Source organism: Sebastes fasciatus, chromosome 9 (assembly GCF_043250625.1).
Source record: "Sebastes fasciatus isolate fSebFas1 chromosome 9, fSebFas1.pri, whole genome shotgun sequence".
NCBI lineage: Eukaryota > Metazoa > Chordata > Actinopteri > Perciformes > Sebastidae > Sebastes > Sebastes fasciatus.
Genome location: NC_133803.1, coordinates 11,500,325 through 11,525,196, shown reverse-complemented (window position 1 = coordinate 11,525,196; position 24,872 = coordinate 11,500,325). Strand labels below are relative to the sequence as shown.

Genomic DNA, 24,872 nt, shown 5'->3' with positions numbered 1-24,872 from the left:
AGATAAGAGGTGGACTTCTCTCCCTGCTGTTTTAGAATGAATCATAACCTACTGCGTGAAATGCATTTAGTTTTGTAATAACAGTGTCAAGAAACCTTGACAGGGCACTAAAAAGGCTCCATCGGCATTACAAATTGAATTTGATGATAACAGGAGAATATCTTCACTGCAGTTCAAAGTAGATGTGTCAGCAGAAATGTACAATATAATGCAATCCTGAAGAGTCAAAAGTAGCAAACTGGAAAACAAATTGTTATCTTTTCAAATAATCAACATTTTGGATTGACATGAAAAAAGGGTTTATTGAGCAAAGTGGCATGTTAAGACAAAGCAAAACATATAGGTGTCAGACTATCGGTCTATGGAGGGCTGAGAACAATCGGATTTTCCTTCCAGTTGGAGACGACACCACGGGATGTAATGGGACATAGTGTGACACACTACTCTTAGACTACTCTCCTTTATAAAAGCCAGAGTTACTATAAAGCAAGAGTTGAAAAGAAAGAGGTTTCAGTCTGTCACGTCTTAATCACAGTAGAAGTCAGTGCTCTGAAAGAAAAAGGCAAAACAAAATGAAATAACTTTAGATAAATGTTGACTACAACCTATTTTTTTTCCAGAAAATGAAAGTATTCATCTCATATATTGTCCTCTAAAAGAGACACGTATACTCACAGTTGTGGGAATCGAAACTGTGTCTTCTGCAAACTTGTGTGTCTCCTTCACCATCGTTGCAGGGAAGTATCCAATGATGCCCATCTGGTGCACATACCGCTCACTATACACCTGCAAGGGGGAAAAAAACATAAAAAACATGGCCTCTCTAACAAATTAACATGCACCACATTATATAATACACTTTCATTACTAAACTCAAAGTCATTTCTATGCTTGTTCATTTCAGCTACAATGAAACTGAATATTTAACCAAATGTCTTTGTTGACATTTTGCTCTTGTCAAAAAGGTCAGAAAATTTGTCACAGCTGCTGCACGTCCTGTCTTGCATAACTAATTGTACACTGCACTGCTAATAGATAATATGTAACAAATGTTGACATACACTTCCAGACCAGAAGACTCCGGCGCCCTCCTCTGGTACGAGTTTAGAATACACATACACCATCTGACCCTTCTTGATGTTGATGAATCTGCAGTCAGAAGCTATGAAGTCATCCAGGGCTGTGGCCATCGAGAGAACATCTAATGAAGCACAGAAAACAAAAGAGGAAAGGGAAATATAGATTAATAAAAAAAAACCTCTATTTTTAAAACAGCAGTGGGTAGAATTGGAGCAAATTGATGATTAAAAATTGTTATTTGTATAAATCGGTCACTATATCCTGACAGTTGTGCATGAGACAGGTAATCTGAAAGAAAATCATGTGCCTCTGTGTCCTCCGGTGCTCCTTATGGCATCTGCAAGATTTCACAGACCGGAGTAAAACAACCAATCAGAGCTGATCTGGAGCCTGCCGTTACTGAGCAGCTGTCAATCACTTGTAGTGCACTGTTTAGCTGTAAAATGAGAAAGCATGTGACCCGTCAGCCATGTTGAGATCAGTTGAGGAAATACCAAGCACCGTCCACCAACCGAAGCAAACTTTCTCATCTTACAGCTAAACAGTACCCTACAAGATGTTTCTGAAAACAATTGAGCTTTAAAAGGTTATCAAGTACATGTATTTTAATGCAAGATTTTAATATGTAACCGTTTTCAGGATACACACTGCGTCATGCTTCTCTTTAAAGCTCTGACTTACATGAGCATTCTGCATCTCCACAAATCTTGTTGTCTGCTAGTTTATCCATACGGACGGCCCTCGCAGTCTGGTGTAGAAGTCCCACACAGAACAGAATCACCAGTGGGTAATTCATGCTGACCGAGAGAGAGTGTCGTGCGGCATGTGGAAGTTTGCAAGAATGTGAAGCTGTAAAAATCCCAAAACAGTTCTCTCAGCCAGCAGTGAATGGGCTGGGCCCCTACATCAGAGGTTGCCTAACCAATCAGTGTTGAGTTTCCGAAATGCCACACTGTGGAAGTATTCATTTCCCACAGGGGAGTAGGCTGACTTTTCTCAAGTCTCAGTCTCTCTGCAGGAACAAGCAGTCACAGTTCATGTGACCTGTTTATCTTGAGCTCTGTTAAAAAAAAAAGGAAGTTTATGTGTTTGGAATAGTTGTTCTTTCAACAGGTCTTGGTGTAAGTGCCATATTTTTGAACAGAAGAAAATGTCCTATGCAATAAGCAATATAATTACTTTTAAGGTATTTTATGTAACAAAAAGTAAAATCTAAAGCTCATCTTGAGTTAAAGGCGCAACTAATCTAAAATGAGTTTGGAACATTTTCAGCTGTGTTGTTGTGTTTACTTAAAGAGGACCTACTATGCTTATTTTCAGGTGCATACTTGTATTTTGGGTTTCTACTAGAATAGCACCTCTTTTCACCCTCTGTCTGAAACGCTCTGTTTGAGCTCCTGCCCCCATCTCCCCCCTACCCACCCCCCTCAGTCAGCTCTGATTGGTCAGCTGGCCCACTGTTGTGATTGGTCATCCGAACCAAACTCTTCTGACTCCAGCTCCGCTCTAACTAGCTTTGTTTGAGGGAGTGCCAAACTAGCCGTTATGCAAATGTGTTACTTGGTGACATCACCACGTTACAGAAGAAAAGGCAGGACTTCAAGCAAGGCGTTTCAGGCAGTTCAGGAGCAGTGTTTATGTGGGGGAGAGTAACTCCCTTTGACGTGGACTTTGGGTTTTGTAACTTTGCAGACGCAAAACTATATGACACACTAAAGGAAAGGGATAAAGTACAAAAGCATAACAGGTCCCCTTTAAGTTATTTTAGTAACTTACGTTCAGCTCTGATGCTCCTCTCGTGTGATTCCAAAGGCTTGAGATTAAATATAGGTCAAATGAAATTGTTTTAAATGGAAAAAGAGCTGAAAAGTGATGATGCCACCAATAGTATAAGTAATTGCAACAACAACAGGAGCTAATGTATTGTAAGTTTGCTAGCGGCTTCTGGTTCTAGTTCAAATCTAGACATTTGCAAAACAAATATGTTAAACAAATTGAACCAAACCCAGTCTAGCATACATTTTCAAATAGTCAGGAAATGGCTAAACAGACTAATGGAGTAATTCACAGCCAGACCCACTTTCAAATGGTGTCAGGAACTATGGCCAACATATTCGCTACTCATTCTTATTTTTAATTTTGCATTGTAAACATGTGTGTGCTCTCACAAGCCCCTGGAGGTCCATGGAGTTTGGACAAATATAGTAGTCATATCTTCAAACACACAGCTGATGGTGCTCTTGTCCTCTAGCTATGGTCAAGAAATTGCAGCACTCAAGAGCCTCTCTGTTTGTTTATATGGTTGTTTTTGCCAGGTGAAAGAAATGACAGTCTGTCAAAAAACACTTTCATGGGAGAAATACTCTACTGTAATGCTGGATAGACAATATGATAATTTAGGAGTATAACATTGTTGGATAAACCAACCTATAGTTAATGTTTATGAATAGGCCTTCAGCCTTTAATACGGGTGTAAGCCTGTTATGCTTAACAGAAAGTGAAAGAACCTCAACCACATCAAATTGATCACACTGGAAATATGTATTTTGTTGGTGAAATAATTAAGTAAAACCTTTATTAAAAAAAACCAGGTTTTGTAATATTTTCTTGTCTTCTGTTAAAAGTTATCATTCTTATGCTGCCACGAGGTTATTGACTAATAATATACCTCCTAGTGAAGAAGTAAAGCCTCTAAATGCTATAGATCAAATTATATAATGTGCGTTGATAACACATTGCATCATCTTTTGTAGGCAACATTTCTAAAGTCTTTGTAAACAAGTTATTTCCTTCTTTGTCTGTTGCAAAGCTATGCAAAACGGTGTTCATCTGTGTGTGTGTGTACACCCTGTGATGACCTCGGTTGCTAGGCGGGCGGGGTTTAAAAACCTACATACAATCCCGTGCGAGTCATAAGGCAACTAGAACCACTTTCATGGGAGCAATACTCTACTGTAATACTGTATGATGGACAATATGATAATTTAGGAGTATAACATTGGTGGATAAACCAACCTAAACTCAATGTTTATGAATAGGCCTTCAGCCTTTAATACGGGTGTAGGCCTGTTACGCTTAACAGAAAGTGAAAGAACCTCAACCACATCAAATTGATCACACTGGAAATATGTATTTTGTTGGTGAAATAATTAAGTAAAACCTTTATTAAAAAAAAAAAAAGGTTTTACTTCCACGAGGTTATTGTCTATTAATATAAGATAAGATAAGATAAAATAGAACTTTATTAATCATGAAGGAAATTCTTGAGCCAGAGATTGCTCAAAAATACAACAAAATTACAACAAGTTCAAGTGTATAAAATACAAGTGTATAAAATAAAAAGGTAGTAATTTCTAGCACTAGTGCCTAATAGAATAACAATTAAGTAAGATACATTTAGTAAAATGAGTAAATAAGATAAAATAAGTAAAATATAAAAGGCAAAGTAAGCTAAATAAAAACAGAAAAATAAGTAAGTAATATTGCACATGTACAAACATAAATAATAATATACCTCTAAATGCTATAGATCCAATTACATAATGTGGGATGATGACACTGTGAAATAATAAAATAATAAAGTAACATTTTTATTAAAAGAAACCAGGTTTTGTATTATTTTCTTGTCTTCTGTACAGTTATTTTTTGATCATTCTTATGCTTCCACGAGGTTATTGACTATTAATATACCTCAAAGTGAAGAAATAAAGCCTCTAAATGCTATAGATCAAATTATATAATGTGCCTTGATGACACATTTCATCATCTTTTGTCAAACAAGTTATTTCCTTCTTCGTCTGATGAAAAGCTCTGCAAAACGGTGTTCATCTCTGTGTGTGCACGCTGTGATGACCTCGGCAGCTAGGCGGGCGGGGTTTAAAAACTTACACACAATCCAGTGCAAGTCACAAAGCAACTATCACCGCCCACGCGTGCTCTCCACTTGTACAAATCAGGCACCACCTATCGACATGTAGCACTGTGACGTAGGCGCACTGTAAACGCAAAGAGACGCCAGTCGGTGCTGTTATTGTTCGGTTTGAAGAGTCTGCGGGTGGTCGACGCTTTGTTTTTTGTTTTGGGGGGCTTTAAAACTACCACTAAAGCAGGTAAACACCACCACCTGCACACCTGGACTAAGGGTTATTTAATAATACAGCATTGTATCCAGGTAGTAGTGGTAAAAGCTAATAAAGTTACAGGTCCCAGAGCAGCTGATGGATGAGCGGGTATCAGAGTTATTCGGCTCCTCAGGACATAATGGACCTCACGGCTCTGGATCTCAGGGTGGAAGTGGCTTCATGGTAGCCTCCAAGAAAGCCTGGGTGAAGAACAACAAGAAAGCCAACAAGACTCGATACACTCGCGGCTTCAAACCGAGCAATAACACCCCGTATCTACCTCCAGAGGTAAGCCTAGCAGAGCCGAGCTAACACTGTTTACCACAGCAGAGTCTGACCTTCCTCTCAACCACTGACACGTAGCTTAGTGGGTAAAAGGAAGATGAATGTCATGGTTCTGCTATAATGTGCTGTGAACGTGTCATTCACAGTAGCCTAGTTTCACAGTAGTGAGTCTAAATATGTGTTTTAATGTAAAAAGCAGCTTGCTATGTGGTTAGCATGTTGCTCAGAAGAGGAACAGCTGTGTTTGTAAATATCTAACTGGGGGGTGTGTGTGTAATGTTACTGGGTCGACCTATATCTAGCTAGTGTTACTATTACCAGCCCTGACATTCACCCAGACAAGAACTGTGTTACTACAACCACTTGTTTATAATGTTACATAAACTTAAACCCGACTAACTTGCTCATTATTTTCAGAAACCTGAAAGAAATTATTGTGTTGACAAGCAAGCTCAACCTTACATAACCTGGAGATAGTGTGTTTAATGTTAATTCACAGTTTATTTTTTTTTTGATACTTTATTTTTTCCTTTTTTCAAGGCTGTTTTCATATATATGCAAACCACTGTTTGTAATTACAACAGACTATAAACCAACTTTTAAGTAGATGAGCTTACAGACAAACCCTATCAAGTACACTATAGAGAAAACAAACTCAACATTCAAAACCAAAACAAAACCAAGAAAAGAAATAACAATAATAATAATAATGACAAAAAGAAAGAATAGAGTTACAAAAAACAACAACAAAGAAAAAAAAAGAAAAAAAACACATTAAAATAATAATTCAGACAGTTTAGCTTTGACTTTAAAGAGATCAGCAATATCCACCATGGTCATAGACTATAATGTCAATGGGACAAGTCTCAACATGTTCCATGACTTCATATTTGTGTTTCAGCTGATCCCCCAGTGTGTAACCAGCTCCACTGTCCTGCAGTGATCATAATAGTTGTTCTTTCAACAGGTCTTGGTGTAAGTGCCATATTTTTGGACAGAACAAAATGTCCTATGTAATAAGCAATATAATTACTTCTAAGGTATATTATGTAACTAGAAGTAAAATCTAAAGATCATACTTGCTTATTGTCAGGTGCATACTTGTATTTTGGGTTTCTACTAGAACAGCACCTCTTTTCACCCTCTGTCTGAAACGCTCTGTTTGAGCTCCTGTTTGTTTCTTGGTGACATCACCACATTGCAGAAGAAAAGGCAGGACTTCAAGCAAGGCGTTTCAGGCAGTTCAGGAGCTGTGTTTATGTGGGGAAGAGTAACTCCCTTTGACGTGGACTTTGGGCTTTGTAACTTTGCAGACACAAAACTATATATCACACTAAAGGAAAGGAATAAAGCACAAAAGCACAACAGGTCCCCTTTAAGTTATTTGTGTAACTTACATTCAGCTTGAGGCTCCTCGTGATTCTAAAGGCTTGAGATGAAATATAGGTAAAATGAAATTGTTTTAAATGGAAAAAGAGGTGAATGTAACCAGCTCCACTGTCCTGCAGTCATCATTGTTAGTATATATTTGAGATATTTGTCCCATTTGTAGTGGCATTGACTAGTTCACCTTGTGTGCTTTGTCTGATAACACATTAAGTAGCTGTGTATTAAGGCTAGCTAAGCAGTTAGTCAGTTTGTATAGCTCTCGGCGACTACCTATTCACAGCAGTGCACTGACCGCTCATTCAGTCAGATTGTTTTTCTTTGTGTCTTTTAACAGATCAATAGCCTGTTGTCTCACTTCTCTACAGTCTGACACCTGTTCTGTCTCTGTCTGTCCCTCTTTGTTTCTCTCCCCGTCTCTCAGGCTGAAGAGGGAAATATAGAGTACAAGGTAAGCAAATTAGCTGTGATGCAAGAACCTGTGCTGCTGTGTTCAAAAGATATTTTGTTTTATTCTTCAAAGTGGGCTAGTTGCTGTATATAACATTATAACATGTATATATTCATGACGATAGTGTGGAGATTATAGGTCAATTGTTATTACAATAAGCTGTCAGCAATTTGTAGGTAATATGTCAGAATATATAAGTGAAGTTTCACATGCTGTACCGTGGAAAAACCAACACCACAGTGGATTAGCACGAGAATTTTTAGTATCTGGACAGCTGCCTCCCCTTCTACATCACCAACACTTTATATCAGATGTTTATTGTCCCCAACCCTACAGTAATCCTTTGCAATGCTAGTTACTTGCTTGAATTATTTAACCACTGACTAGACCCATTTAATTTTTCACAATAAGGTTTAAATTCAGCACTGAGTTCCATAGTCTTTCCCTTGTCTAGCTGAAGCTGGTGAACCCAACGCAGTACCGTTTTGAGCACCTGGCTACACAAATGAAATGGCGGCTGCAGGAGGGTCGAGGCGAAGCTGTTTACCAAATAGGTGTGGAGGACAATGGCATGCTGGTGGGACTACCGGAGGAGGACATGAGGACATCGCTGAAGACGCTCCATAAGCTGGCAGAGAAGTAAGTCAAGATATCAGATTCACTTGAACCTTAGTATGTCGTCACAGTTTGAAAGCATCAAGTTGTAACCCTAACCAAAGAAATGGTAAATAAGATGTGCCTTTAAAAACAAAGCCATCGTCCAATTCGCATAGGCATACTATAAACAATAAGTGATCGTTATGTAATTACACAGTCAAAACGCCAAACTTTTATTTATATATTTGTGTTTCTCTTTTTCTAACAGGGTTGGAGCCGACATCACTGTCCTCAGAGAAAGAGAGGTGGACTATGACTCTGATGTGCCTCGTAAGATCGCTGAAGTTCTCATTCGCAAGGTGCCAGATGACCAGCAGGTTAGTAGGGCTACTGTGAAGGCACGTTGCTTTTTTGGTTGTTGCTTTTTTTTTGTATCCCTTCTCATTCTTTGTGTTTTTTCCTGCAGTTCTTGGACCTGCGAGTGGCCGTACTGGGTAATGTGGACTCGGGCAAGTCCACTCTGCTGGGCGTTTTGACACAGGGCGAGCTGGACAATGGACGGGGACGAACGAGGCTCAACCTCTTCAGACATCTGCATGAGATCCAGACTGGGCGCACCTCAAGCATCAGCTTCGAGATCCTTGGCTTCAATAGTAAAGGAGAGGTGAGAAAAGATCCAACGCCCTAGAATAAATAATGTGTACCCTAGTTATATACTCTTTAGGGCTGTCAATCGATTACAATATTTAACCGCGATTAATCGCATGGTTGTCCATAGTTAATCGAGATTAATAGCAAATTAATCTCACAATTTGTATCTGTCCAAAATGTATCTTTAAATAGAGATTTGTCAAGTATTTAATGGTAAACTCAAGTCCAACAGGCAACAACAGCTGTCAGTGTGTTTACTTGATTATGACTTGCCCCAAACTGCATGTGATTAGCATAAAGTGGGCATGTCTGTAATGTGGAGACTCCTGTGTACCAATAGAACACATTTTCAGATCAAGGGACTCCTATGAAAATGGCCATGGCAGTTTTTCCTCGCCAAAGTTTAGCGCAAGTTTGGAGCATTATTTTGCCTCCTTCGCGACAAGCTAATATGACAGTGTTGGTACCAAAGGATTCCTTAGGATTTCTAGTCTAATGTGATACCATATACAGTATACCCACTATAGCTTTAAAACCTAAAAATCGCAAGTTACTTTAATGCGTTAAAGAAATTAGTAGCATTAAAACAAATTTGTGTTATCGCATTATTATTGCGTTAACTTTGACAGCCCTAATACTCCTACATAATTTGTTGTAAATAGTCAGAGTTAAATACATTACGTTATGGTTATCACAGGGTTTCCTTATCAAGATGTTCAAGTAGATCAGACAAGACAATATGGTTCCCTTTGTTCCATTGTTACATAGGGAACACAGTTTCATACAATGTAATGTTAATGTCATGCATCTGCAAGTAACGTTGGTGAGTGATATCTAGCCTGACTTATACTTTCAAATACATAACTGAGGAAAACGTTGGTAGATCATGACACTCCAGATATGATCTTTTCCTAGGTTGTGAATTACAGCGAGTCTCGAACAGCGGAGGAGATCTGTGAGAGAGCCTCTAAAATGATCACATTCATTGATCTGGCGGGTCACCACAAGTACCTGAAGACCACCATCTTTGGCCTCACCAGCTACTGTCCGGATTTCGCTATGCTGGTCGTCAGCGCAAATACCGGCATTGGTGAGTACTAATTGATTAATGTAAGTTTCTAATGTTTTTGTAAATGTTTTAGCATCATCGTATGTCAGTTCAAATGTACCTGTGTCTCTCTGTGTGCACTTTATCCAGTCACTTTACTATTCAGATAAGACCAGCAGGAAGTGGAGCTCTCCTAGGGACACGTACTGGTAATAGACACTTGCAGGGCCGGTCTGACAGAGAGCCTACGTTTGTGTACACCTACAGTGGAATTGGCCAGCTGTGACTTTGCAAACATATGATATCTGAGCTTATGTAACAGGCCACCATTCCTACCACAGCCGCTTAACCCCTCCTTCTCGTCCCTGCCTGCCACTACTCAAATATCTCAAATACCATCCATTCATGTCAGAGTCCTCTGACCCACTGGAGGTCACTGACATTTTCAATTTTCGACCACTCCCTTGTTTTGTTAGTCTAGTGTCACCTGGAATCCCACAATGCCTTGCAAAGCGATTCGTTTGTGTCCCATAGAAAAGTAATGCAGATACATTTTTCCACCTTTAGTGGATCTTTATCTTCACTTTGGCATTGTATATGAACTATTTATTTTTATTTATTTATTTGCACTTATATAAAACTGCACAAAATCACAAAAAACAAGAAATGTGTCAGGAGATGTCAAGAAGCCACGGGCTTATATACAAAGGACCTCCCCACAACCCCAGGAGAAAAAAACCATAACAAAAAAGGAAGAAAGATCTAAACTAACATAATTTTAAAAATACAACAAAAGTTAAACAACAACAAGAAGTACCCAAAATGTGCAGAAAAACCTAACCAAACAGTGGAAAACAATCCAATAAAAACAATGAAATACAGACAAAAAACAGTACAGAGAAAAAAGAAAATGTATCTAAAAGATAATAAGACATCATCAATTAAATGTGATGATAATTTCCTTTTAAAATGTTCTAAGGATAACGAGCTCTTGATAACATGTATTTTGGTGTTCCATATTTGTACACCACGATATCTGAGGGAGTACTGGCCATGTTTTGTTTTGTAAAAAGGCAGGTGAAGATGATTAACCTGTCTAGTGTTATGTGAATGAACTTGAGAATTAGATTTAAAGAAGTTGCTAAACGATGATGGTAAAGAAGAAGGCAAGAACATATATTTATATATAAACACACAGATCTGATGAATACTTATGTCATAAACTGAAAGAACTACTTATTGTATTGATAGATTCTATATTAATGCATCATATTCTTCCACCAACCCAGACCTTTTATGATAGCATCAAGTGTGACTGAGTGCAAGAAGGACATACTTTGAAACCTGAGCAGCTGAAACTGGCGGGACAGGCTAGACCAGTGGTCTGCAACCTACTTTGTTTTTCTTGTGAAGAAGACATATTTGCTCTTTTGTTAGTATACTTTTACTTTAATTTCTGAAATAGTAGAACACCATGTGATTAAGTTTGTAGGATTTGTGAAAGAAAATGTTATTGTCAGAAGTGGGATTCGAACCCACGCCTCCAGGGGAGACTGCGACCTGAACGCAGCGCCTTAGACCGCTCGGCCATCCTGACACATTTATTGAAGTGGTAACTCTGCGATATAAGGGGGATGAAGGGGAGAGGGGACTCTGACAGGCGCAGCAAGTGGGCCTAGATAAGAACACACTGTTAAGAGCTTGTGACCTTCTGTGAAGAATCTCTGTGCTTTTGTAAGCAATAGCTTTTAATAACATAGTGTTATTGAGAAATCCGTAGTTAAAGTTTTATTTTTGCAAATGGCAAGGAGACATGTAGCTGAAACCTGAGCCTTGGAGACACCACTTGTTACTTAGCACTCCAGCTCACAGCCTGCTGGAGTTATTAGGTGAACTATATTAAGCTACTGTTAATGTATGGCTGGCAGTTTTCAGGTTATTTTTAAGGTAATTTTGAATATGATTTGATGAGTTAACAAAGTTATCTAACAAATGGTACATTTTCTTTTGCATTCTTATTGCTTTTTTTAGTGGTAAACAATGAAAAGTGATGTTGCCCACCTGCAGTATTAGAATACCACCATGTAGGCGTTGCTGTGTTTGTGTGGGTGTCTGATCTAAAATAGGGCATGCTGGGGGAAATGGGGTCAAGAATGAGGATCCCCTTAGATACGCAACAGACAGAAAGGGGACACAGTGTCTGCAACCTAAGAGCAACAGCTTTAATTATGAAACAGGGTAATGGATCCGTGTAATGCATCCATTACACGGATCCATTTGGTTTTTATCTGTAACGAGCCAAAAAGCCAAAGGGCGGGTAAATCATCTTGTATCATTCTGCAATGACTTACCAAATATCTTGGCACCTCCATGAGGGACTTTGTTTTTACTATGCACCTTTACCTTGCATGCACTGAAAATAACACACAACTAGCAAAACAACCTGCTGCTCAGCTGATGAGGGTATATGATGACGGGTATATTGAGTCTCTGTCAACCTGTAAATATGTGTTATGGTTCAGTACCCTTGAACTCCTTTGTGATGTAGGTCGATTTGTGACATAACCTACTATACATACACATACGTACCGACATTGTTTTCGCTCACACGTCAGCTTTGTTTACAAAGAAACAGGATCCACCAGACGTGCCCCCAGGACACAGCTGCACCTATGAGAAGTCACTGTGTTTACAAAAGTTTGTCTTTGGTATTCTGGACAACCTTGGCATTAAAGAGGACCTATTATACTTATTTTCAGGTGCATACTTGCATTTTGGGTTTCTACTAGAACATGTTTACGTGATTTCATGTTTAAAAATCACTTTAGTTTCTCATACCGGCTGTGCTGCAGCACCTCTTTTCGCCCTCCGTCTGAAACGCTCTGTTTGTGCTAGGTTTTCTTGAGGATGTGCCAAACTAGCCGCTAGGCAAAGTGTGTTACTTGGTGACATCACAACGTTACGGAATAAAAGGCAGGACTTGAAGCAAGGCATAATAGGTCGCCTTTAATTACATAATTACCATATATTATTGAATATTCATGTACTGATATCCTATCTTCTTCCTCCGATGACATAGCAATCATACGTCATGGTAAATTCTACCTGGTCTTATCAGTTTGTGTACATACTCTCTTAACCCTCAGACTGACATGAAGTGCAGCAGATAAGCATTGTTATCTAAGGTCACAACAGTCCTTTCCCTCAAGGATGTGGATTTCCTTATGTGTCCAAGCGAATGTTTACAGAGGACACTGGATCCCTTCCTGTTCATTCAATGCAAATGTATCTGTATACGAACATCTTGCCAATATCTGAAATGAACATGGTAGTAGCGAAACCCCCTGACTAGACCTACTTCCTCTCCTTTCTATTTTTCCAGCTGGAACGACACGGGAGCACCTGGGACTCGCCATGGCCCTGAAGGTGCCCATCTTCATCGTCATCAGTAAGGTGGACCTCTGCACGCGGGCCACAGTGGAGCGCACTGTGCGGCAGCTGGAGCGTGTCCTGAAGCAGCCGGGCTGTAACAAGGTGCCCATAGTTGTCAGCAGTACGGACGATGCCGTCACGGCAGCGCAGCAGTTCGCCCAGTCACCCAAGTATGAAACAACTACATACTGTATACAAAATTGAATGTGTGTACATGAACCATTAAATGATTTGTGGTTTTGTGTGACCCTGGGTTATAGTAAACTGAAACTGAAACGAAAACGAAAATAAGCAATGAAGAATATTTTTAGTCAACTGAAACTAAATAAAAACTATATTCTTTAAGAAAAACTAAACAGAAACTATATTTATATAATTATTTATTTAAAAATTAAATAAAAATGAATTTAATTCATTTCAGTTTTAGTTTTTTAACTATAATAGATCACTACCAAAAAAAGGAGAAGGCATGAATTTCCATCAACTCTCGGGACATTGAACCACAGAAATTGAAAGGACTTGACTTTCCAGGATATAGCTCTATGCCGCAATTGCTTCACATCAGACACTAAAGTTGCAAGAGGATTAAACGTAGTCATTCATATACAGTTCTCCAACCATGTATTTTGTATGTATACAGCTACATACTACTGAGATATTATACCTGGCCCTAAGAAATACAAACTAAAACTACTGTAAAACTAAATATATAAAAAACTCAAACTAAACCTTCCTGAAACTAAACTTAAACTAGCAAACACACTCTGAATACTAACTAAAAGTAAACTAAAATCAAATCAAAAAGTCAAAACTAAAAGGAAATACAAAAAAATAATTGAAAATTCAAAACTATTATAACCTTGGTGAGCCTCCTGTATAATGTAGAACCCTTATAAGAGTATAAGGTAGAGACTAGCCAATGATGTCTGTGTGTCCTCAACTCGTGCTTGTGCTCTTCCTGGCAGCATCACGCCCATCTTCACCCTGTCCAGCGTGTCTGGAGAGAGTCTAGACTTGCTTAAGGTCTTTTTCAACATCCTCCCTCCTCTCAGCAACAGCAAGGAGCAGGAGGAGCTCATGCAACAGCTCACTGAGTTTCAGGTATGTCTGAGGTATTTATGTATGCATGCAGGTGATCGGCCGGCACATACACAAGTTTCTAAATACACACACACGATTTTGATGTTGATTGACATCGGTGTGCATCATTACAGGTGGATGAGATCTACACAGTGCCAGAGGTGGGGACTGTGGTGGGAGGTACTCTGTACAGGTCAGTGTGTTACTTCATGTTCATCTAATTCAACTTGGCATGGACTCTCTCTGATCCACTGTTCTATTTGAATGTGCAGTGGTATTTGCCGTGAGGGAGACGATCTTGTGGTAGGGCCCACAGACTCGGGCCAGTTCCACAAGTTGACCATCGGGAGCATCCAAAGAAACCGCTCAGGGTGCAGGGTGCTCAGGGCCGGCCAGGCTGCCACACTCGCCCTGGGCAACTTCGACCGCTCACTACTACGCAAGGTTAGACATTTTTGTTTGTACCACATGTGTCTTGTTCTTTCTTTGCCTGTCTCAGTATTTAGAGGGAGTGTGTGTTCCTTGTTTTTTCATGAAAAAAATGTCTGATTTGGTACTTTATCCCTGCTTCATATGGAAAACATAGTAAAAAAAAAAATGTTTTATCGTCTTAGACACTGAATCCTCATCTATGTGTGTATGTCCATGTATTTTCCACTCACAGGGCATGGTGATGGTGAGTCCGGAGATGGATCCTACCATCTGCTGGATGTTTGAGGCGGAAATTGTGCTGCTCTTCCACGCCAAGACCTTCCACAAGGGCTTCCAGGTCACTGTGCACATTGGCAACGTGAGACAGACCGCCACCGTGGAAGCTGTATACGGCAAGGTTAGTTCATCCATGAGTTACAACTGTTCCCATCTGAAAATTGTCCTCTACTTCCAAAACCCGGGCTTTGTTATATTGCAGTGTCTTTTTTCTTCCTATTCTTATGATACATCCCTGTACCACAGGAGGAGCTGAGGACAGGCGAGAAAGCAGTGGTCCTCTTCAAGTTCTTCAAGCATCCAGAGTACCTGAAAGTGGGAGCTAAGGTGCTCTTCAGAGAGGGCGTGACTAAAGGTATCGGCCACATCACCAAGTTGCAGCCCATCGCCCAGTACCGACCGTCCCAAAGCGAGGACGAAGATGCCTAAAGTTTGTCGGAGAAAACAACAGAAAACACCGTCCCACATAAAAACAAGATGCTTTATAAACCTCCTGCTTTCTCCAAAGGCCACTCTGTCCTGTTCCCTGCACAGTAAATCCCTCTCACAGGAGATTCTAGTTGTATCAACCTTTTCCAAAAGCCTTATCCTCACCATCCTCCTCATTTGTCCCCTTCAGCCTTTTTTAAATAACTGCAGATTTTTTTTTAAAGTCTGCTTTCTGGTGTTGAGGTTTAAAGAGTGTTGCTTTTTACGGCACCGATAAGAGGAAACCTCTCAGCCACCTCAATAACACATTCACTTAGTAACGTCTACCAAAGTGATATTCAGTGTCAAGAACACATAGTTGCAAGTGGCAGCTAGAAAATTGCTTACACACGCCTACGTTGAAGTGCTGCTTACACAGTCTACACCTAAATGCACTCCTAACACACTTCGAAAAAGATGCCCACACACACTCTTGCACTGAAACATAAATGCCAGTGTTGATATACCTTTTGCAGATAAATCGTTTACAAACAGTTGCAAGCATGAGATGCTTGGACGTTAAGGTGTATCACCAATGTCATTGTTGTTATTGCCTCACAGCAGCTCGTCTGTGTGACCCCGTTTACACCTGACATTAAAATGCGTTTCGGGTGACCAGATTGCAGTCGGATAGTGCTTGATCACATGATCGCATTAAGGACGGATTGTGATCCGATCGGCCAAACCACCTCCGGAGGTGGTCATTGTGACCACGTTGAACACAAGTGTAAATGCAATTACGTTTTAAATCCACATACAACAACTTTGTGGGTGGAAATATGTAACGCTTGGGCTGTCCTGAGTACCATTTTTTGGGCTCCAGAGCTTTGGTAGTAATCAATCGCGAAAATTCGAAGCTTCGGCCAGATGTGTGTGTGTGTGTGTGTGTGTGTGGCTCAACCTGCAGCATGCTCTCAGCGCTCCTCACCGCTCTGTCTGCACACCTCAAAATCATGTTTGCAGGCCTTCTCCCCCTAAACGGCGGAGTTTTGAGGCTGATGTGTCCACGCATTACGCACCACCTCTCCGGCAGTGCCTGGCTTCCTCTCAGCTCTTTCATACAGAGCGATCGGATCTCAATGTGTACACTGGAGAGATATATTAATACCAGGTGTAAATTAAATCAGGTTAAATCATATCTAGATACAATCTGGATTCTGGATACAAGAAGCATTTTAACGCCAGGTGTAAAAAGGGAGGTCTGTGTGACCAGCATAGTGCCTGACTGAAAAGGACGAGCCTCACTGTATACTATTTTCTTAGTAACCGCTAATGTAATTGTGTGAGCTAATAGCAGTTCTCAGACACAGCCCGTCAGTTGTACATAAGCTAAACCATCTCGCTTCAAGCTATAATATTGCTGACAAGCGCACTTTATGAAGGTAAAAGTAGGGGCATTGCGAGGTATGCAGTTAGATCTTGACCCAGTTTGTATGTCGGCTCGCCAAGATACGTCACATTGGCGATCACGCTGTTAAGTGGTTTCGTTTTGTCACATTATGTCCGTGAGAATTCTGTTTTTTTTATTCACAAATAATGCCTCACGATAGCGCAGGGAGATGGTAACGATCTCGCTGCCTGTCTTTTCAAGTGCTTTAGTTACTCAGGTCAGTTTAGATATCGTGTTAGATGGCATTCCACTCTCGCAGAACGACTCCAGTGGAGGTTTCTGTCGCTGACTTGGGGGAGAGAAAAGATAAAGGTGTTTCTCCCAAAGAGATGCGTTTGATTGCAGATTATATAGTATGTGAAGCTGCCTACTGATGCAGCTTTGTTTTAAAGAAATTAAGTTTGAGGTACTTGATGCCGTCTCTACACTTAAGTTACTGAGTTCGCTAACGTTGCGGGGGTTTTAACACAGTGCCTAATGGAGCTACCCGTTTGTGTAGCCAACCATTACACCCCAAAGTTTTACAACTTAGTAAAGAAATCTAATTAAGTTGGTGCTATTCTTTGAAAAAGCTTTTGATATTTAGAGGACGTCTTTGAAAATGAATGATTATTGCTACTCTGTTCAAGGCTGCTGTTGGCCTTATCATGTCTTATTATAGCATGCTGATGTGACTTACACATACATTTGTTGTTCCACTGACATCAACGAGGACAACGGAAATGTGTGCCCTGTTTTGTTGCACCCACGTTGTTGTTGTTCTGCACACTTTGTGTGCATTCAAAGAGAGGAAAACTAAGAACGCCTTTCAACCAAAACATTTTATAGCCTTTATGAAGAGCTTGTTAGTTTGTTTTAATGCAGCTGAGAAGTATTTTATAGATTTCTAGTAGTTCAGGATTTTACAATTTATTCAATCACTTTTTCACTGTTTTTGCAGTTTTCTTAATGACACCAATACATCTTTACGTTTTAGACCTTTTCCTTTAAATTGAAAGTGTAATATGTTCATCATTATTTGGGTGAAATGCAATATTTATGTACAGATCCAATTTGCGTATCATGATGTACATGAATAAAAGTTTTATTGTCTCTTAAGCAGGTGTGGTGTTTTAAGTAATACACAAAATTGCTCAATGTTTTCAACCATGTCATCATAAACCCATCACAAAACCATGACTCACTGCACTCAATTTTGTTTTAAAAGGCGTCGATATTTCATTTCCCTGACACTGATCCTCCTAATCCGCTCCTTAGCTGATGCAAGACAAACGCAAGAATAATTTCCTCGTTCAGAACAACAGTTTCACCATGGTAGAAAAGTGTAAACGAAACAGGACTCCTCTGCTCATAATGGTGCGACTGCTCTCATCCTACTTGACAATCATATATTATCATTTCAAAATATATACTCTCTCTTCTTACAAAATAAAATTATTTTCTGTATCTCTTAAGCGAACAAGAAAACGTCATATTGACACTCAAGTGAGGATCCCTGCTGTATTCTCAACTGATTAGTGCCATCTGCTGGCACATCAGAATACTACAACAGCATGTACACTACTGCAAAATGTAAAAATGATCTTTAATATATGCTGGTTTACAAAACCATTCCTTCAAAGTATTGCCTTTCCCTTTATAATAAAAAGGTGATGTGAAACAAAGTGCATAAATAAACACTTTCTGTAATTTGTACACATTCTTATAATATAAAGCACAATAACATTGATTATTTAAAACAAGTCCTTTTGTATCCTGTTAACAAAATGGCTTTTCTTTCCTCGAGCAAATGCATGAACTTTCCTTTGCACACGTTTGTGATATACTGTATATGCATTATCAGAGGATTTTTATTTTTTTTTTTTTAAATGCAGCTCTACAGCTTCAGTTCTTCTTGAAAAAGGAATCCAGAGTGCCCGTACCTCCACCTTGGGAGCGATGCCTTTTCGGTTGTGGTCCTGACCGGCCTCTGGTTTTTATCTTTCCACGTGAGAACGGGGCTCTGAGAGGAGTTAGAGAGACATTGGAGGAAGAGGAAGAGATGGGTGCTGAACCTGTTGATGAGGAGAGTGAGTTCTGGAGGTCCAGGGCAAAGTGATAGTCGTTGTGTTCAGGCATTTCCCAGACTGACACCTCCTGTCCACAGCGCTCACAGTTCAACAGGTCTTCTCTGGCCACACTGGGAGGATGGTGACTCGCCTCTGGATCAATGTCCAGTTCATCCCTCAACTCTTCACATGGTGAAGATGAGCTATGTGTTGCCTGTAGCCCCGACGCAGCAGTGTCTTCTGAGTCTTCGTTATTGTCAGGTCCAGGCTTGTTTGATGTTGAGCTTCTTTCAAGACTCTTCTTGTGGAAGAAAGAGGAAATGCCAGAATGGGGGCTCGCTGAACCATTTTTAGAGTGAGAAAGAAGTGTAAAGGAAGAAACGGGGTGATTGGTATCCGCCTCCAACTTGCTATCAGTAGAGGAGGTTTTGTGGGAGGATGAAGATGGGAGATTCCCTGTGGAGTCTTCTTCGTCCTCCTCGTCTACATCTTGTGTAACCTTCTGTCTTTGCTTCTCAGCTGCCCTTTGAAAGAAGGACTGGATGGTGCCAGGTTGTTTGCACGTGGAGGAGTCATTTCTCGGTTCAGATGGCGGCTGGGTGGAGGGCTGGGTGGAGGTCTGGGTTGAAGGCTGGGTGGTGGAGAAAAGACTCTGGGTTGAAGTGACGTCGCTGGAGAGAAAGCCGGCGATGCCCCCCGCTGATGGAGTGTCGCTGAATTTGCTAGCGGAGAGGTGTAGCAGTGTGAGGGGTGGAGTCCTGGGGACATGAAGCCAGACGGAGCATAATCAGACACACGGCATTCCACCCTTAAATATTTCACAATGTTATTTTATTCTAATTACCATGCTGCCTGGTGGTTTCCTGCCGTGTTGAGACTCTTGATGATGGCAAAGCTGTCGCCGGATAGTTTGGCCGCTTCGTAGCGCACTAAAGCGCAACAGCGAGAGAAGCCGCTCCGCCTCTTGTCCCCGAGCTGACGCACGCCGACCGTCAACAACTTAGCCACTCGACCGTTCTGCAAGATGGCGAAGAAAACAGGCACTGATGCGAAACACAGTTGTATTCACTGTATATAACATCAACCTGGAACCCAGTTGAGGAAATAGATAGTACTGCTGAAAAAAGGGAAATAAATTAATTACACAACCGCAGATAGCTCACCACTTCTCTGTCTTTGGTGAGTCTCTCCTCCAGCTCGAGGGCCAGTTGATGAAGCCAATGCTGTACCTACACAGAGGTTATTAACAATTAAAACAATCTTGCAAATCATGAATGAAAAGGAAATTATGTCAAAGGTTGCAAGAATGTGTCTAATGCTGTCTTCCTTACACATCTAGATGGATCAACTACATTCTCTCATCACTTCCAGTCAATGAGGCCAAATTAAAAAGCCACCGATTGAGTAATATGTTTCTTTTACTTCCCGTTGTAAGACGGGGCTGATGGTCTGTACCTGCTCTTTTGTAGCCAACGATGTCTTCCCTTGGAAGTTTTTACTGCAGCCGATAGACTTAGGGAGCTGTCTGGGTTTCACCGCCTCAAACTCGATCCCCCGACACAAGTCATACAGCCACTGGCTGCAAAGCAGAGAGGTTCATGTTGTTGGTATTTTAGTAATAATAAAATGCAAGCCCAGTTCATTTCTGGAGCAATTTTATCAAACAGGTCTGTCTTTGTAGGAGAAAATCTTTTCCAGAGCCGTTTTGCTCTATAAGCATCAATCGTGCTGCGAACAGGAAAACCAGGTGAAGTAAAAAAGTAAAAAATAAGATATTAGGAAGGCCATGTAATGACAAAATGTCCATTCTACTTTAAAATGACGATGGTCTGACATAATAAGACTTTTGTTCGCCAGCCATCTTTGGGCACTTTAGACTTTTAAAAGGATTTTCTGGCTCGTCTTACCCCGTCTTTTCTCCAAAGTGCTGACCCAGTTGAGCCTGAGAGAAGCGGGTCAGATCTCCCATGTTCTCTACTTCCAGAGTTTCTGAAATGGAGGCACCCAGCTTACCCCCCAGGTTACGACTGCACAGGTGAAATAAGCAGAACAAAAGTTATTGTTGGTCAACTTTTGTTTTTACACTTCTTTGTTAGATTAAATTTGCGATGAGTTTTGTGGCAGAGTTTGAACTCACATCTTGCCGATGGGTAGAGAGTTGAAGAGTTCCGTCACGGAGTCCAAAGGCAGAACGGTTTGTCGGTTAGGTTTGTTCAGACCACAAGCTAGTTTGGACAGTACCTGAGAGAAGTAGGTAGTAAACGATGACCATATTAAAGATAAGTACTGCTCTTAAAAGTATTAAAGGGGAACTATTATGCTTTTTCGCTTCCCTTTAGTGTGTTATATATTTATTTGTACATGTGAAGGTCTGCAAAGTTACAAAGTCCAAAGTCCACGCCAAAGGGAGTTACTCTCCCCCACAGAAACACTGCTCCTGAATTGCCTGAAACGCCTTGATTGAAGTCCCGCCTTTTCTGCCGTAACGTGGTGATGTCACCAAGTAACACATTTGCATAACGGCTAGTGTGGCACACCCTCAAACAAAGCTAGTTCGAGCGGAGCTGGAGTGTAGTCCGAAGAGTTTGGTTCGGTTGACCAATCACAACAATGGTCCAGCTGGCCAATCAGAGCAGACTGGGCTTTTTGGGAGGGGCGGAGCAGGACCTCAAACAGAGCGTTTCAGACAAAGGGTGAAAAGAGGTGCTGCAGCACAGCCGGTATGAGAAAAAGAAAGCGTTTTTTGAACATTAAATCAAGTTAACTTGTTGTAGTAGAAACACAAAATACAAGTATGCACCTGAAAATAGGCATATTAGGTCCTCTTTAAACGCACCGGCACTATATCTATAGCAATAAAACAAGGAGAGGCTTTTCCTACCTTATTGTGCGATATCCCTGCTGAACAGCTGAAACCTGTGTCTTTCTCCACGGCTGCCCTCATCTCCTCGACAATGAGTGCCCCCACAGTCAGCTGCAGGTCTGCAGGGCTCTGCTCCCCTACTAGAGGGACAGGCAGGGATGCCAGCCACTGCTGGACACCTCTGGACCTCTGCTTCTCTGGGGACAAACATGACGCTGTTAATGGGATACATCTTACCAGAGTTCTAACTTCCTGTATCCAGTTCTGAAGCATATTAGTTGAGTAGTAAAAGTTTGGTTATAAACCTACCTTTATCCAAGGCAGCGTCCTCTGCAGGTGCTTCCTGTTCAGGTGAACTTAGTGGGTACCCCTGGATGAAGGTCGCCCTCAGCAGGTGAGCCTCAATTTCTTTGTCGGTCATGTTTTTCAGTCGCTGCTGGACCGCAGCAGTCAGATCCATGTAGGCCTCATCAATGCTGGCTCTCTCGATCACAGCGAAGCGAGACATCACTTCAATCACCTCCACACTCGCCTCCCTATAACTACACAGGGGTGAGTAGTTTATTTACTTTTCTACTGGTCACTGGAATTGAGATATTATAATAACATTTACTTTTCATCATCATGTCAATAAAAGTATTGTTTTATGGCACAAGACTCTACATCGCCTACACTTACTGTGTCAGGTCTGCCTTGCCATGAGACTCGCGCACTCGTGCCACCTGGAGGTCTGGGCAGAGTTTCTTTGCATCGTCCACCCACATGTTCCTGGTGACACCGTGGGCCCTGGCCTCGTAGCTCACAGCTATGATACTAGCAGAGGATGATATTTAGTTGAGAACCACATGTGTATAATTTGTGAGAACATATTAATAGTCAGTCCAAGGTCTGTGTTGGGAGATGAAGGCGGATGAGTTGCCAACACAGAGACAGCTATTTAAATGGCCCACGCAACTGAAGAGACACATTCTCATGCTGTCCAATCACAGCATTGACTGGGAAGGAGTCAAAGTCATGTGGCCAGATGTCAGCGGACAGCCTGAGAAAGGTAATAAGGAGGCTATACACATCCAAAGCCAGAGACACCATCCTTGATCAGACCAAAAAAAGGGTTATATGATCTCTTCTCAGTTCCTTACATAGGTCACATGATGACAACTGAGCAAACTCCATCTGGCTGGGGAAGACTAGTGACAACTGAAAGGTGTGGAAAAGGTGGTAGGTGGACCTTGAGTTCAGATTGTTTAAAGTTAAAGAATGAACTCTCCCACTTTCATTTTATATTATCACCTTTCATTTGTCTCATTCTGCAGCTCTAATTTTGAGTATTATTTTCTGATATCCTTTTTTTTTGTATTCGTAAATTCGTGAGCCTGGTTTGATAGCTCAGGGCTTATGCCCTTTTCTATCCATAGACAATCGTTGGAGGGAGGAGAGGAGATGGAGGAGGAGCTCAGTTGGTGCCGAGGCAGCATGGCCCATGCCCAGCCAGTTGAGTTTGTTCCGTTTGTTTTTCTTTTCTTGTTTTTCTTTATATATATATATATATATATATATATATATATATATATATATATATATATATATATATATATATATATATATATATATATATATATATATATATATACTTTTTTTCCCTCTATTTTTCTTTCTTTCTTTTCCTCATAACAAAATTAAATAAAATTAAAAATGGAGGAAAAAAAATAAAATAAATTTATTTAAAAATTAAACAAATAAATAAAATAAAATAAAATAAAATAAAATAAAAAAATAAAAAAATAAATAAATAAATAAATAAATAAATAAATAAATAAATAAAACTTTAAAACTTTAAAAAAAGCCAACATAACTGGGCAAGATCAACATCATGTGACTGTGTACAGTGTGTGCGGTTGAGGTGGCTGGCTGTCAGTCAGGGTGCAAATCAATTTAGGCAAGATTAAAAGGAATAAGAATAAGAATAATCCTTGATCTGTACTCTATTATTTATGCTCCTACTACCTTTCAATACAGTCAGGGTGCTTTGGCATAATGGAGTCACACTGATCACAACAGTAAAGCCTCATTTAACTGAGTTTTGAGAGAAAAAGAGGTTTGTTTCGTTTGACTTCACTGCACTGAAGCAGAATAAGCTACCTGCATAACAGCACTGAGTAAAACTAGAAGTTATGCATCACCTTCTCATAGTAAAAACTGATGTTATTCAGAAGGCATAACAACCCTGCTTAGAGAGTTCAGTTCAGCTGCGTTGATCATTATGAACACACTGTCTCTGTGTGAGAAACTCACCTGCCTCCCTTCCAGGTCTTGTACTGAGCCACCACACAGGGAGTGTTCCTCAGAGCTGAGTTCAGCCTCTGCTCCACCTGCACGTAGAAACAGTCCATGTCCACTAACGCCACCACTCTCTCCTTTCCATGCTCCATCACTGAAGAGGAGATATATACACCCACTGACTGGTGGTGCTGTTCATTCACAGCTCTAGTTCTCTCACTAGGCGCTGAAACATGCCTCCGTCGCTTTGTATTTCGCGCAGTAAACCGAGGTTACATAAAAAACGTCATCAAAAGTCGACGAAGGACAGAAAGCATCAACGGTCGGCCATGATGGTGAGGTCGACGTCCTCTAGAGATGGGAATTCCGGCTCTTTTTAGTGAGCCGGTTCATTTGGCTCAGCTCACCAAGAAGAGCCGGCTCTTTCGGCTCCCAAACAGCTCTTCATATTATCACTTCTGCCTTTTATAATTCAGCCAAATTTAGCGCTGTTTTGACCTATGATTAGTATGTGTGCACATATAACACTTAAATTATTCAATATAATTATACTAAACCTTATAATTTCCAGAATACCATAATGTTACATGGTAACATTTCGTTTCCGACTGTCACTCATCTTGTCTATTATTCGTGTACAGCACTGCACCGCATCGCAATGCACCTCATCGCACCTCATTGCACCGCACCGCATCGCACCGCAATGCGACGCACCGCACCGCAATGCAATGCAGAGCACCGCAAACACACCGCAAAGGCACCGCAAACGCAAAGCAAACGCAACGCAGATGCAACGCAAACGCAACGCAGACGCAACACAGACGCAACGCAGACGCAACGCAAACGCAACGCAACGCAAACGCAACGCAATGCAAACGCAAAGCACTCCTCTCTCTCTTTCTCTCCTCCTCTACTTCCTGCTTTGTACCTGTAGACCGTCAGCGCACCACGCCGTGCACCCACCGCCCCTCCCTGCTTGATGGTATG

At 40.8% G+C, this 24,872-nt stretch overlaps 3 protein-coding genes and 1 non-coding gene across 5 annotated transcripts; 1 reads left to right on the top strand and 3 right to left on the bottom strand.

The window, feature by feature from the left end:
* Positions 1–275: 275 nt before the first annotated feature.
* LOC141773490 (otoraplin-like) lies at positions 276–1,984 on the bottom strand. The gene is made up of 4 exons (XM_074645356.1): positions 1,762–1,984; positions 1,062–1,201; positions 676–786; positions 276–549 (listed from the first exon to the last, which is right to left on the bottom strand). Exons 1-4 carry the CDS (start codon positions 1,874–1,876, stop codon positions 526–528), a joined length of 390 nt encoding a protein of 129 aa, XP_074501457.1. The 5' UTR covers positions 1,877–1,984; the 3' UTR covers positions 276–525.
* Positions 1,985–5,070: 3,086 nt separating this feature from the next.
* On the top strand, positions 5,071–17,795 carry gtpbp2a (GTP binding protein 2a). Its single transcript, XM_074646048.1, has 12 exons — positions 5,071–5,489; positions 7,297–7,323; positions 7,778–7,962; positions 8,189–8,297; positions 8,387–8,584; positions 9,487–9,661; positions 13,002–13,221; positions 14,017–14,152; positions 14,266–14,324; positions 14,404–14,575; positions 14,796–14,960; positions 15,086–17,795. Exons 1-12 carry the CDS (start codon positions 5,298–5,300, stop codon positions 15,266–15,268), a joined length of 1,821 nt encoding a protein of 606 aa, XP_074502149.1. The 5' UTR covers positions 5,071–5,297; the 3' UTR covers positions 15,269–17,795.
* trnal-cag (transfer RNA leucine (anticodon CAG)) lies at positions 11,134–11,216 on the bottom strand. Its single transcript has one exon. It is a non-coding gene; the product is annotated as a tRNA-Leu (tRNA).
* Positions 17,768–24,173, bottom strand: polh (polymerase (DNA directed), eta). Of its 2 annotated transcripts, none has more exons than XM_074646046.1 (10): positions 23,901–24,173; positions 22,287–22,421; positions 21,918–22,150; positions 21,627–21,823; positions 20,883–20,986; positions 20,653–20,772; positions 20,201–20,324; positions 19,909–19,974; positions 19,590–19,762; positions 17,768–19,503 (listed from the first exon to the last, which is right to left on the bottom strand). In XM_074646046.1, exons 1-10 carry the CDS (start codon positions 24,035–24,037, stop codon positions 18,582–18,584), a joined length of 2,211 nt encoding a protein of 736 aa, XP_074502147.1. In that variant the 5' UTR covers positions 24,038–24,173; the 3' UTR covers positions 17,768–18,581. The 2 variants fall into 2 exon arrangements, with proteins under 2 accessions (XP_074502147.1, XP_074502148.1); XM_074646047.1 differs by having other exon boundaries at positions 21,627–21,805.
* Between the last annotated feature and the right edge of the window lie 699 nt (positions 24,174–24,872).

What these genes read in the sequence shown, in the direction of transcription:
- LOC141773490 (XM_074645356.1), bottom strand. Translation starts at nt 1,876, where the DNA reads ATGAATTACCCACTGGTGATTCTGTTCTGTGTGGGACTTCTACACCAG. An exon ending in TGGAGATGCAGAATGCTCAT is followed by an intron (nt 1,202 to 1,761) that starts GTAAGTCAGAGC and finishes GTGCTTCATTAG; the next exon opens with ATGTTCTCTCGATGGCCACA. An exon ending in CAGTTTCGATTCCCACAACT is followed by an intron (nt 550 to 675) that starts GTGAGTATACGT and finishes TTTTTCTTTCAG; the next exon opens with AGCACTGACTTCTACTGTGA.
- gtpbp2a (XM_074646048.1), top strand. Translation starts at nt 5,298, where the DNA reads ATGGATGAGCGGGTATCAGAGTTATTCGGCTCCTCAGGACATAATGGA. An exon ending in GCTTCAATAGTAAAGGAGAG is followed by an intron (nt 8,585 to 9,486) that starts GTGAGAAAAGAT and finishes ATCTTTTCCTAG; the next exon opens with GTTGTGAATTACAGCGAGTC. An exon ending in CAGTTCGCCCAGTCACCCAA is followed by an intron (nt 13,222 to 14,016) that starts GTATGAAACAAC and finishes TCTTCCTGGCAG; the next exon opens with CATCACGCCCATCTTCACCC.
- polh (XM_074646046.1), bottom strand. Translation starts at nt 24,037, where the DNA reads ATGGAGCATGGAAAGGAGAGAGTGGTGGCGTTAGTGGACATGGACTGT. An exon ending in AAGACCTGGAAGGGAGGCAG is followed by an intron (nt 22,422 to 23,900) that starts GTGAGTTTCTCA and finishes ATCCTCTGCTAG; the next exon opens with TATCATAGCTGTGAGCTACG. An exon ending in CGTTGGCTACAAAAGAGCAG is followed by an intron (nt 19,975 to 20,200) that starts GTACAGACCATC and finishes ACCTCTGTGTAG; the next exon opens with GTACAGCATTGGCTTCATCA.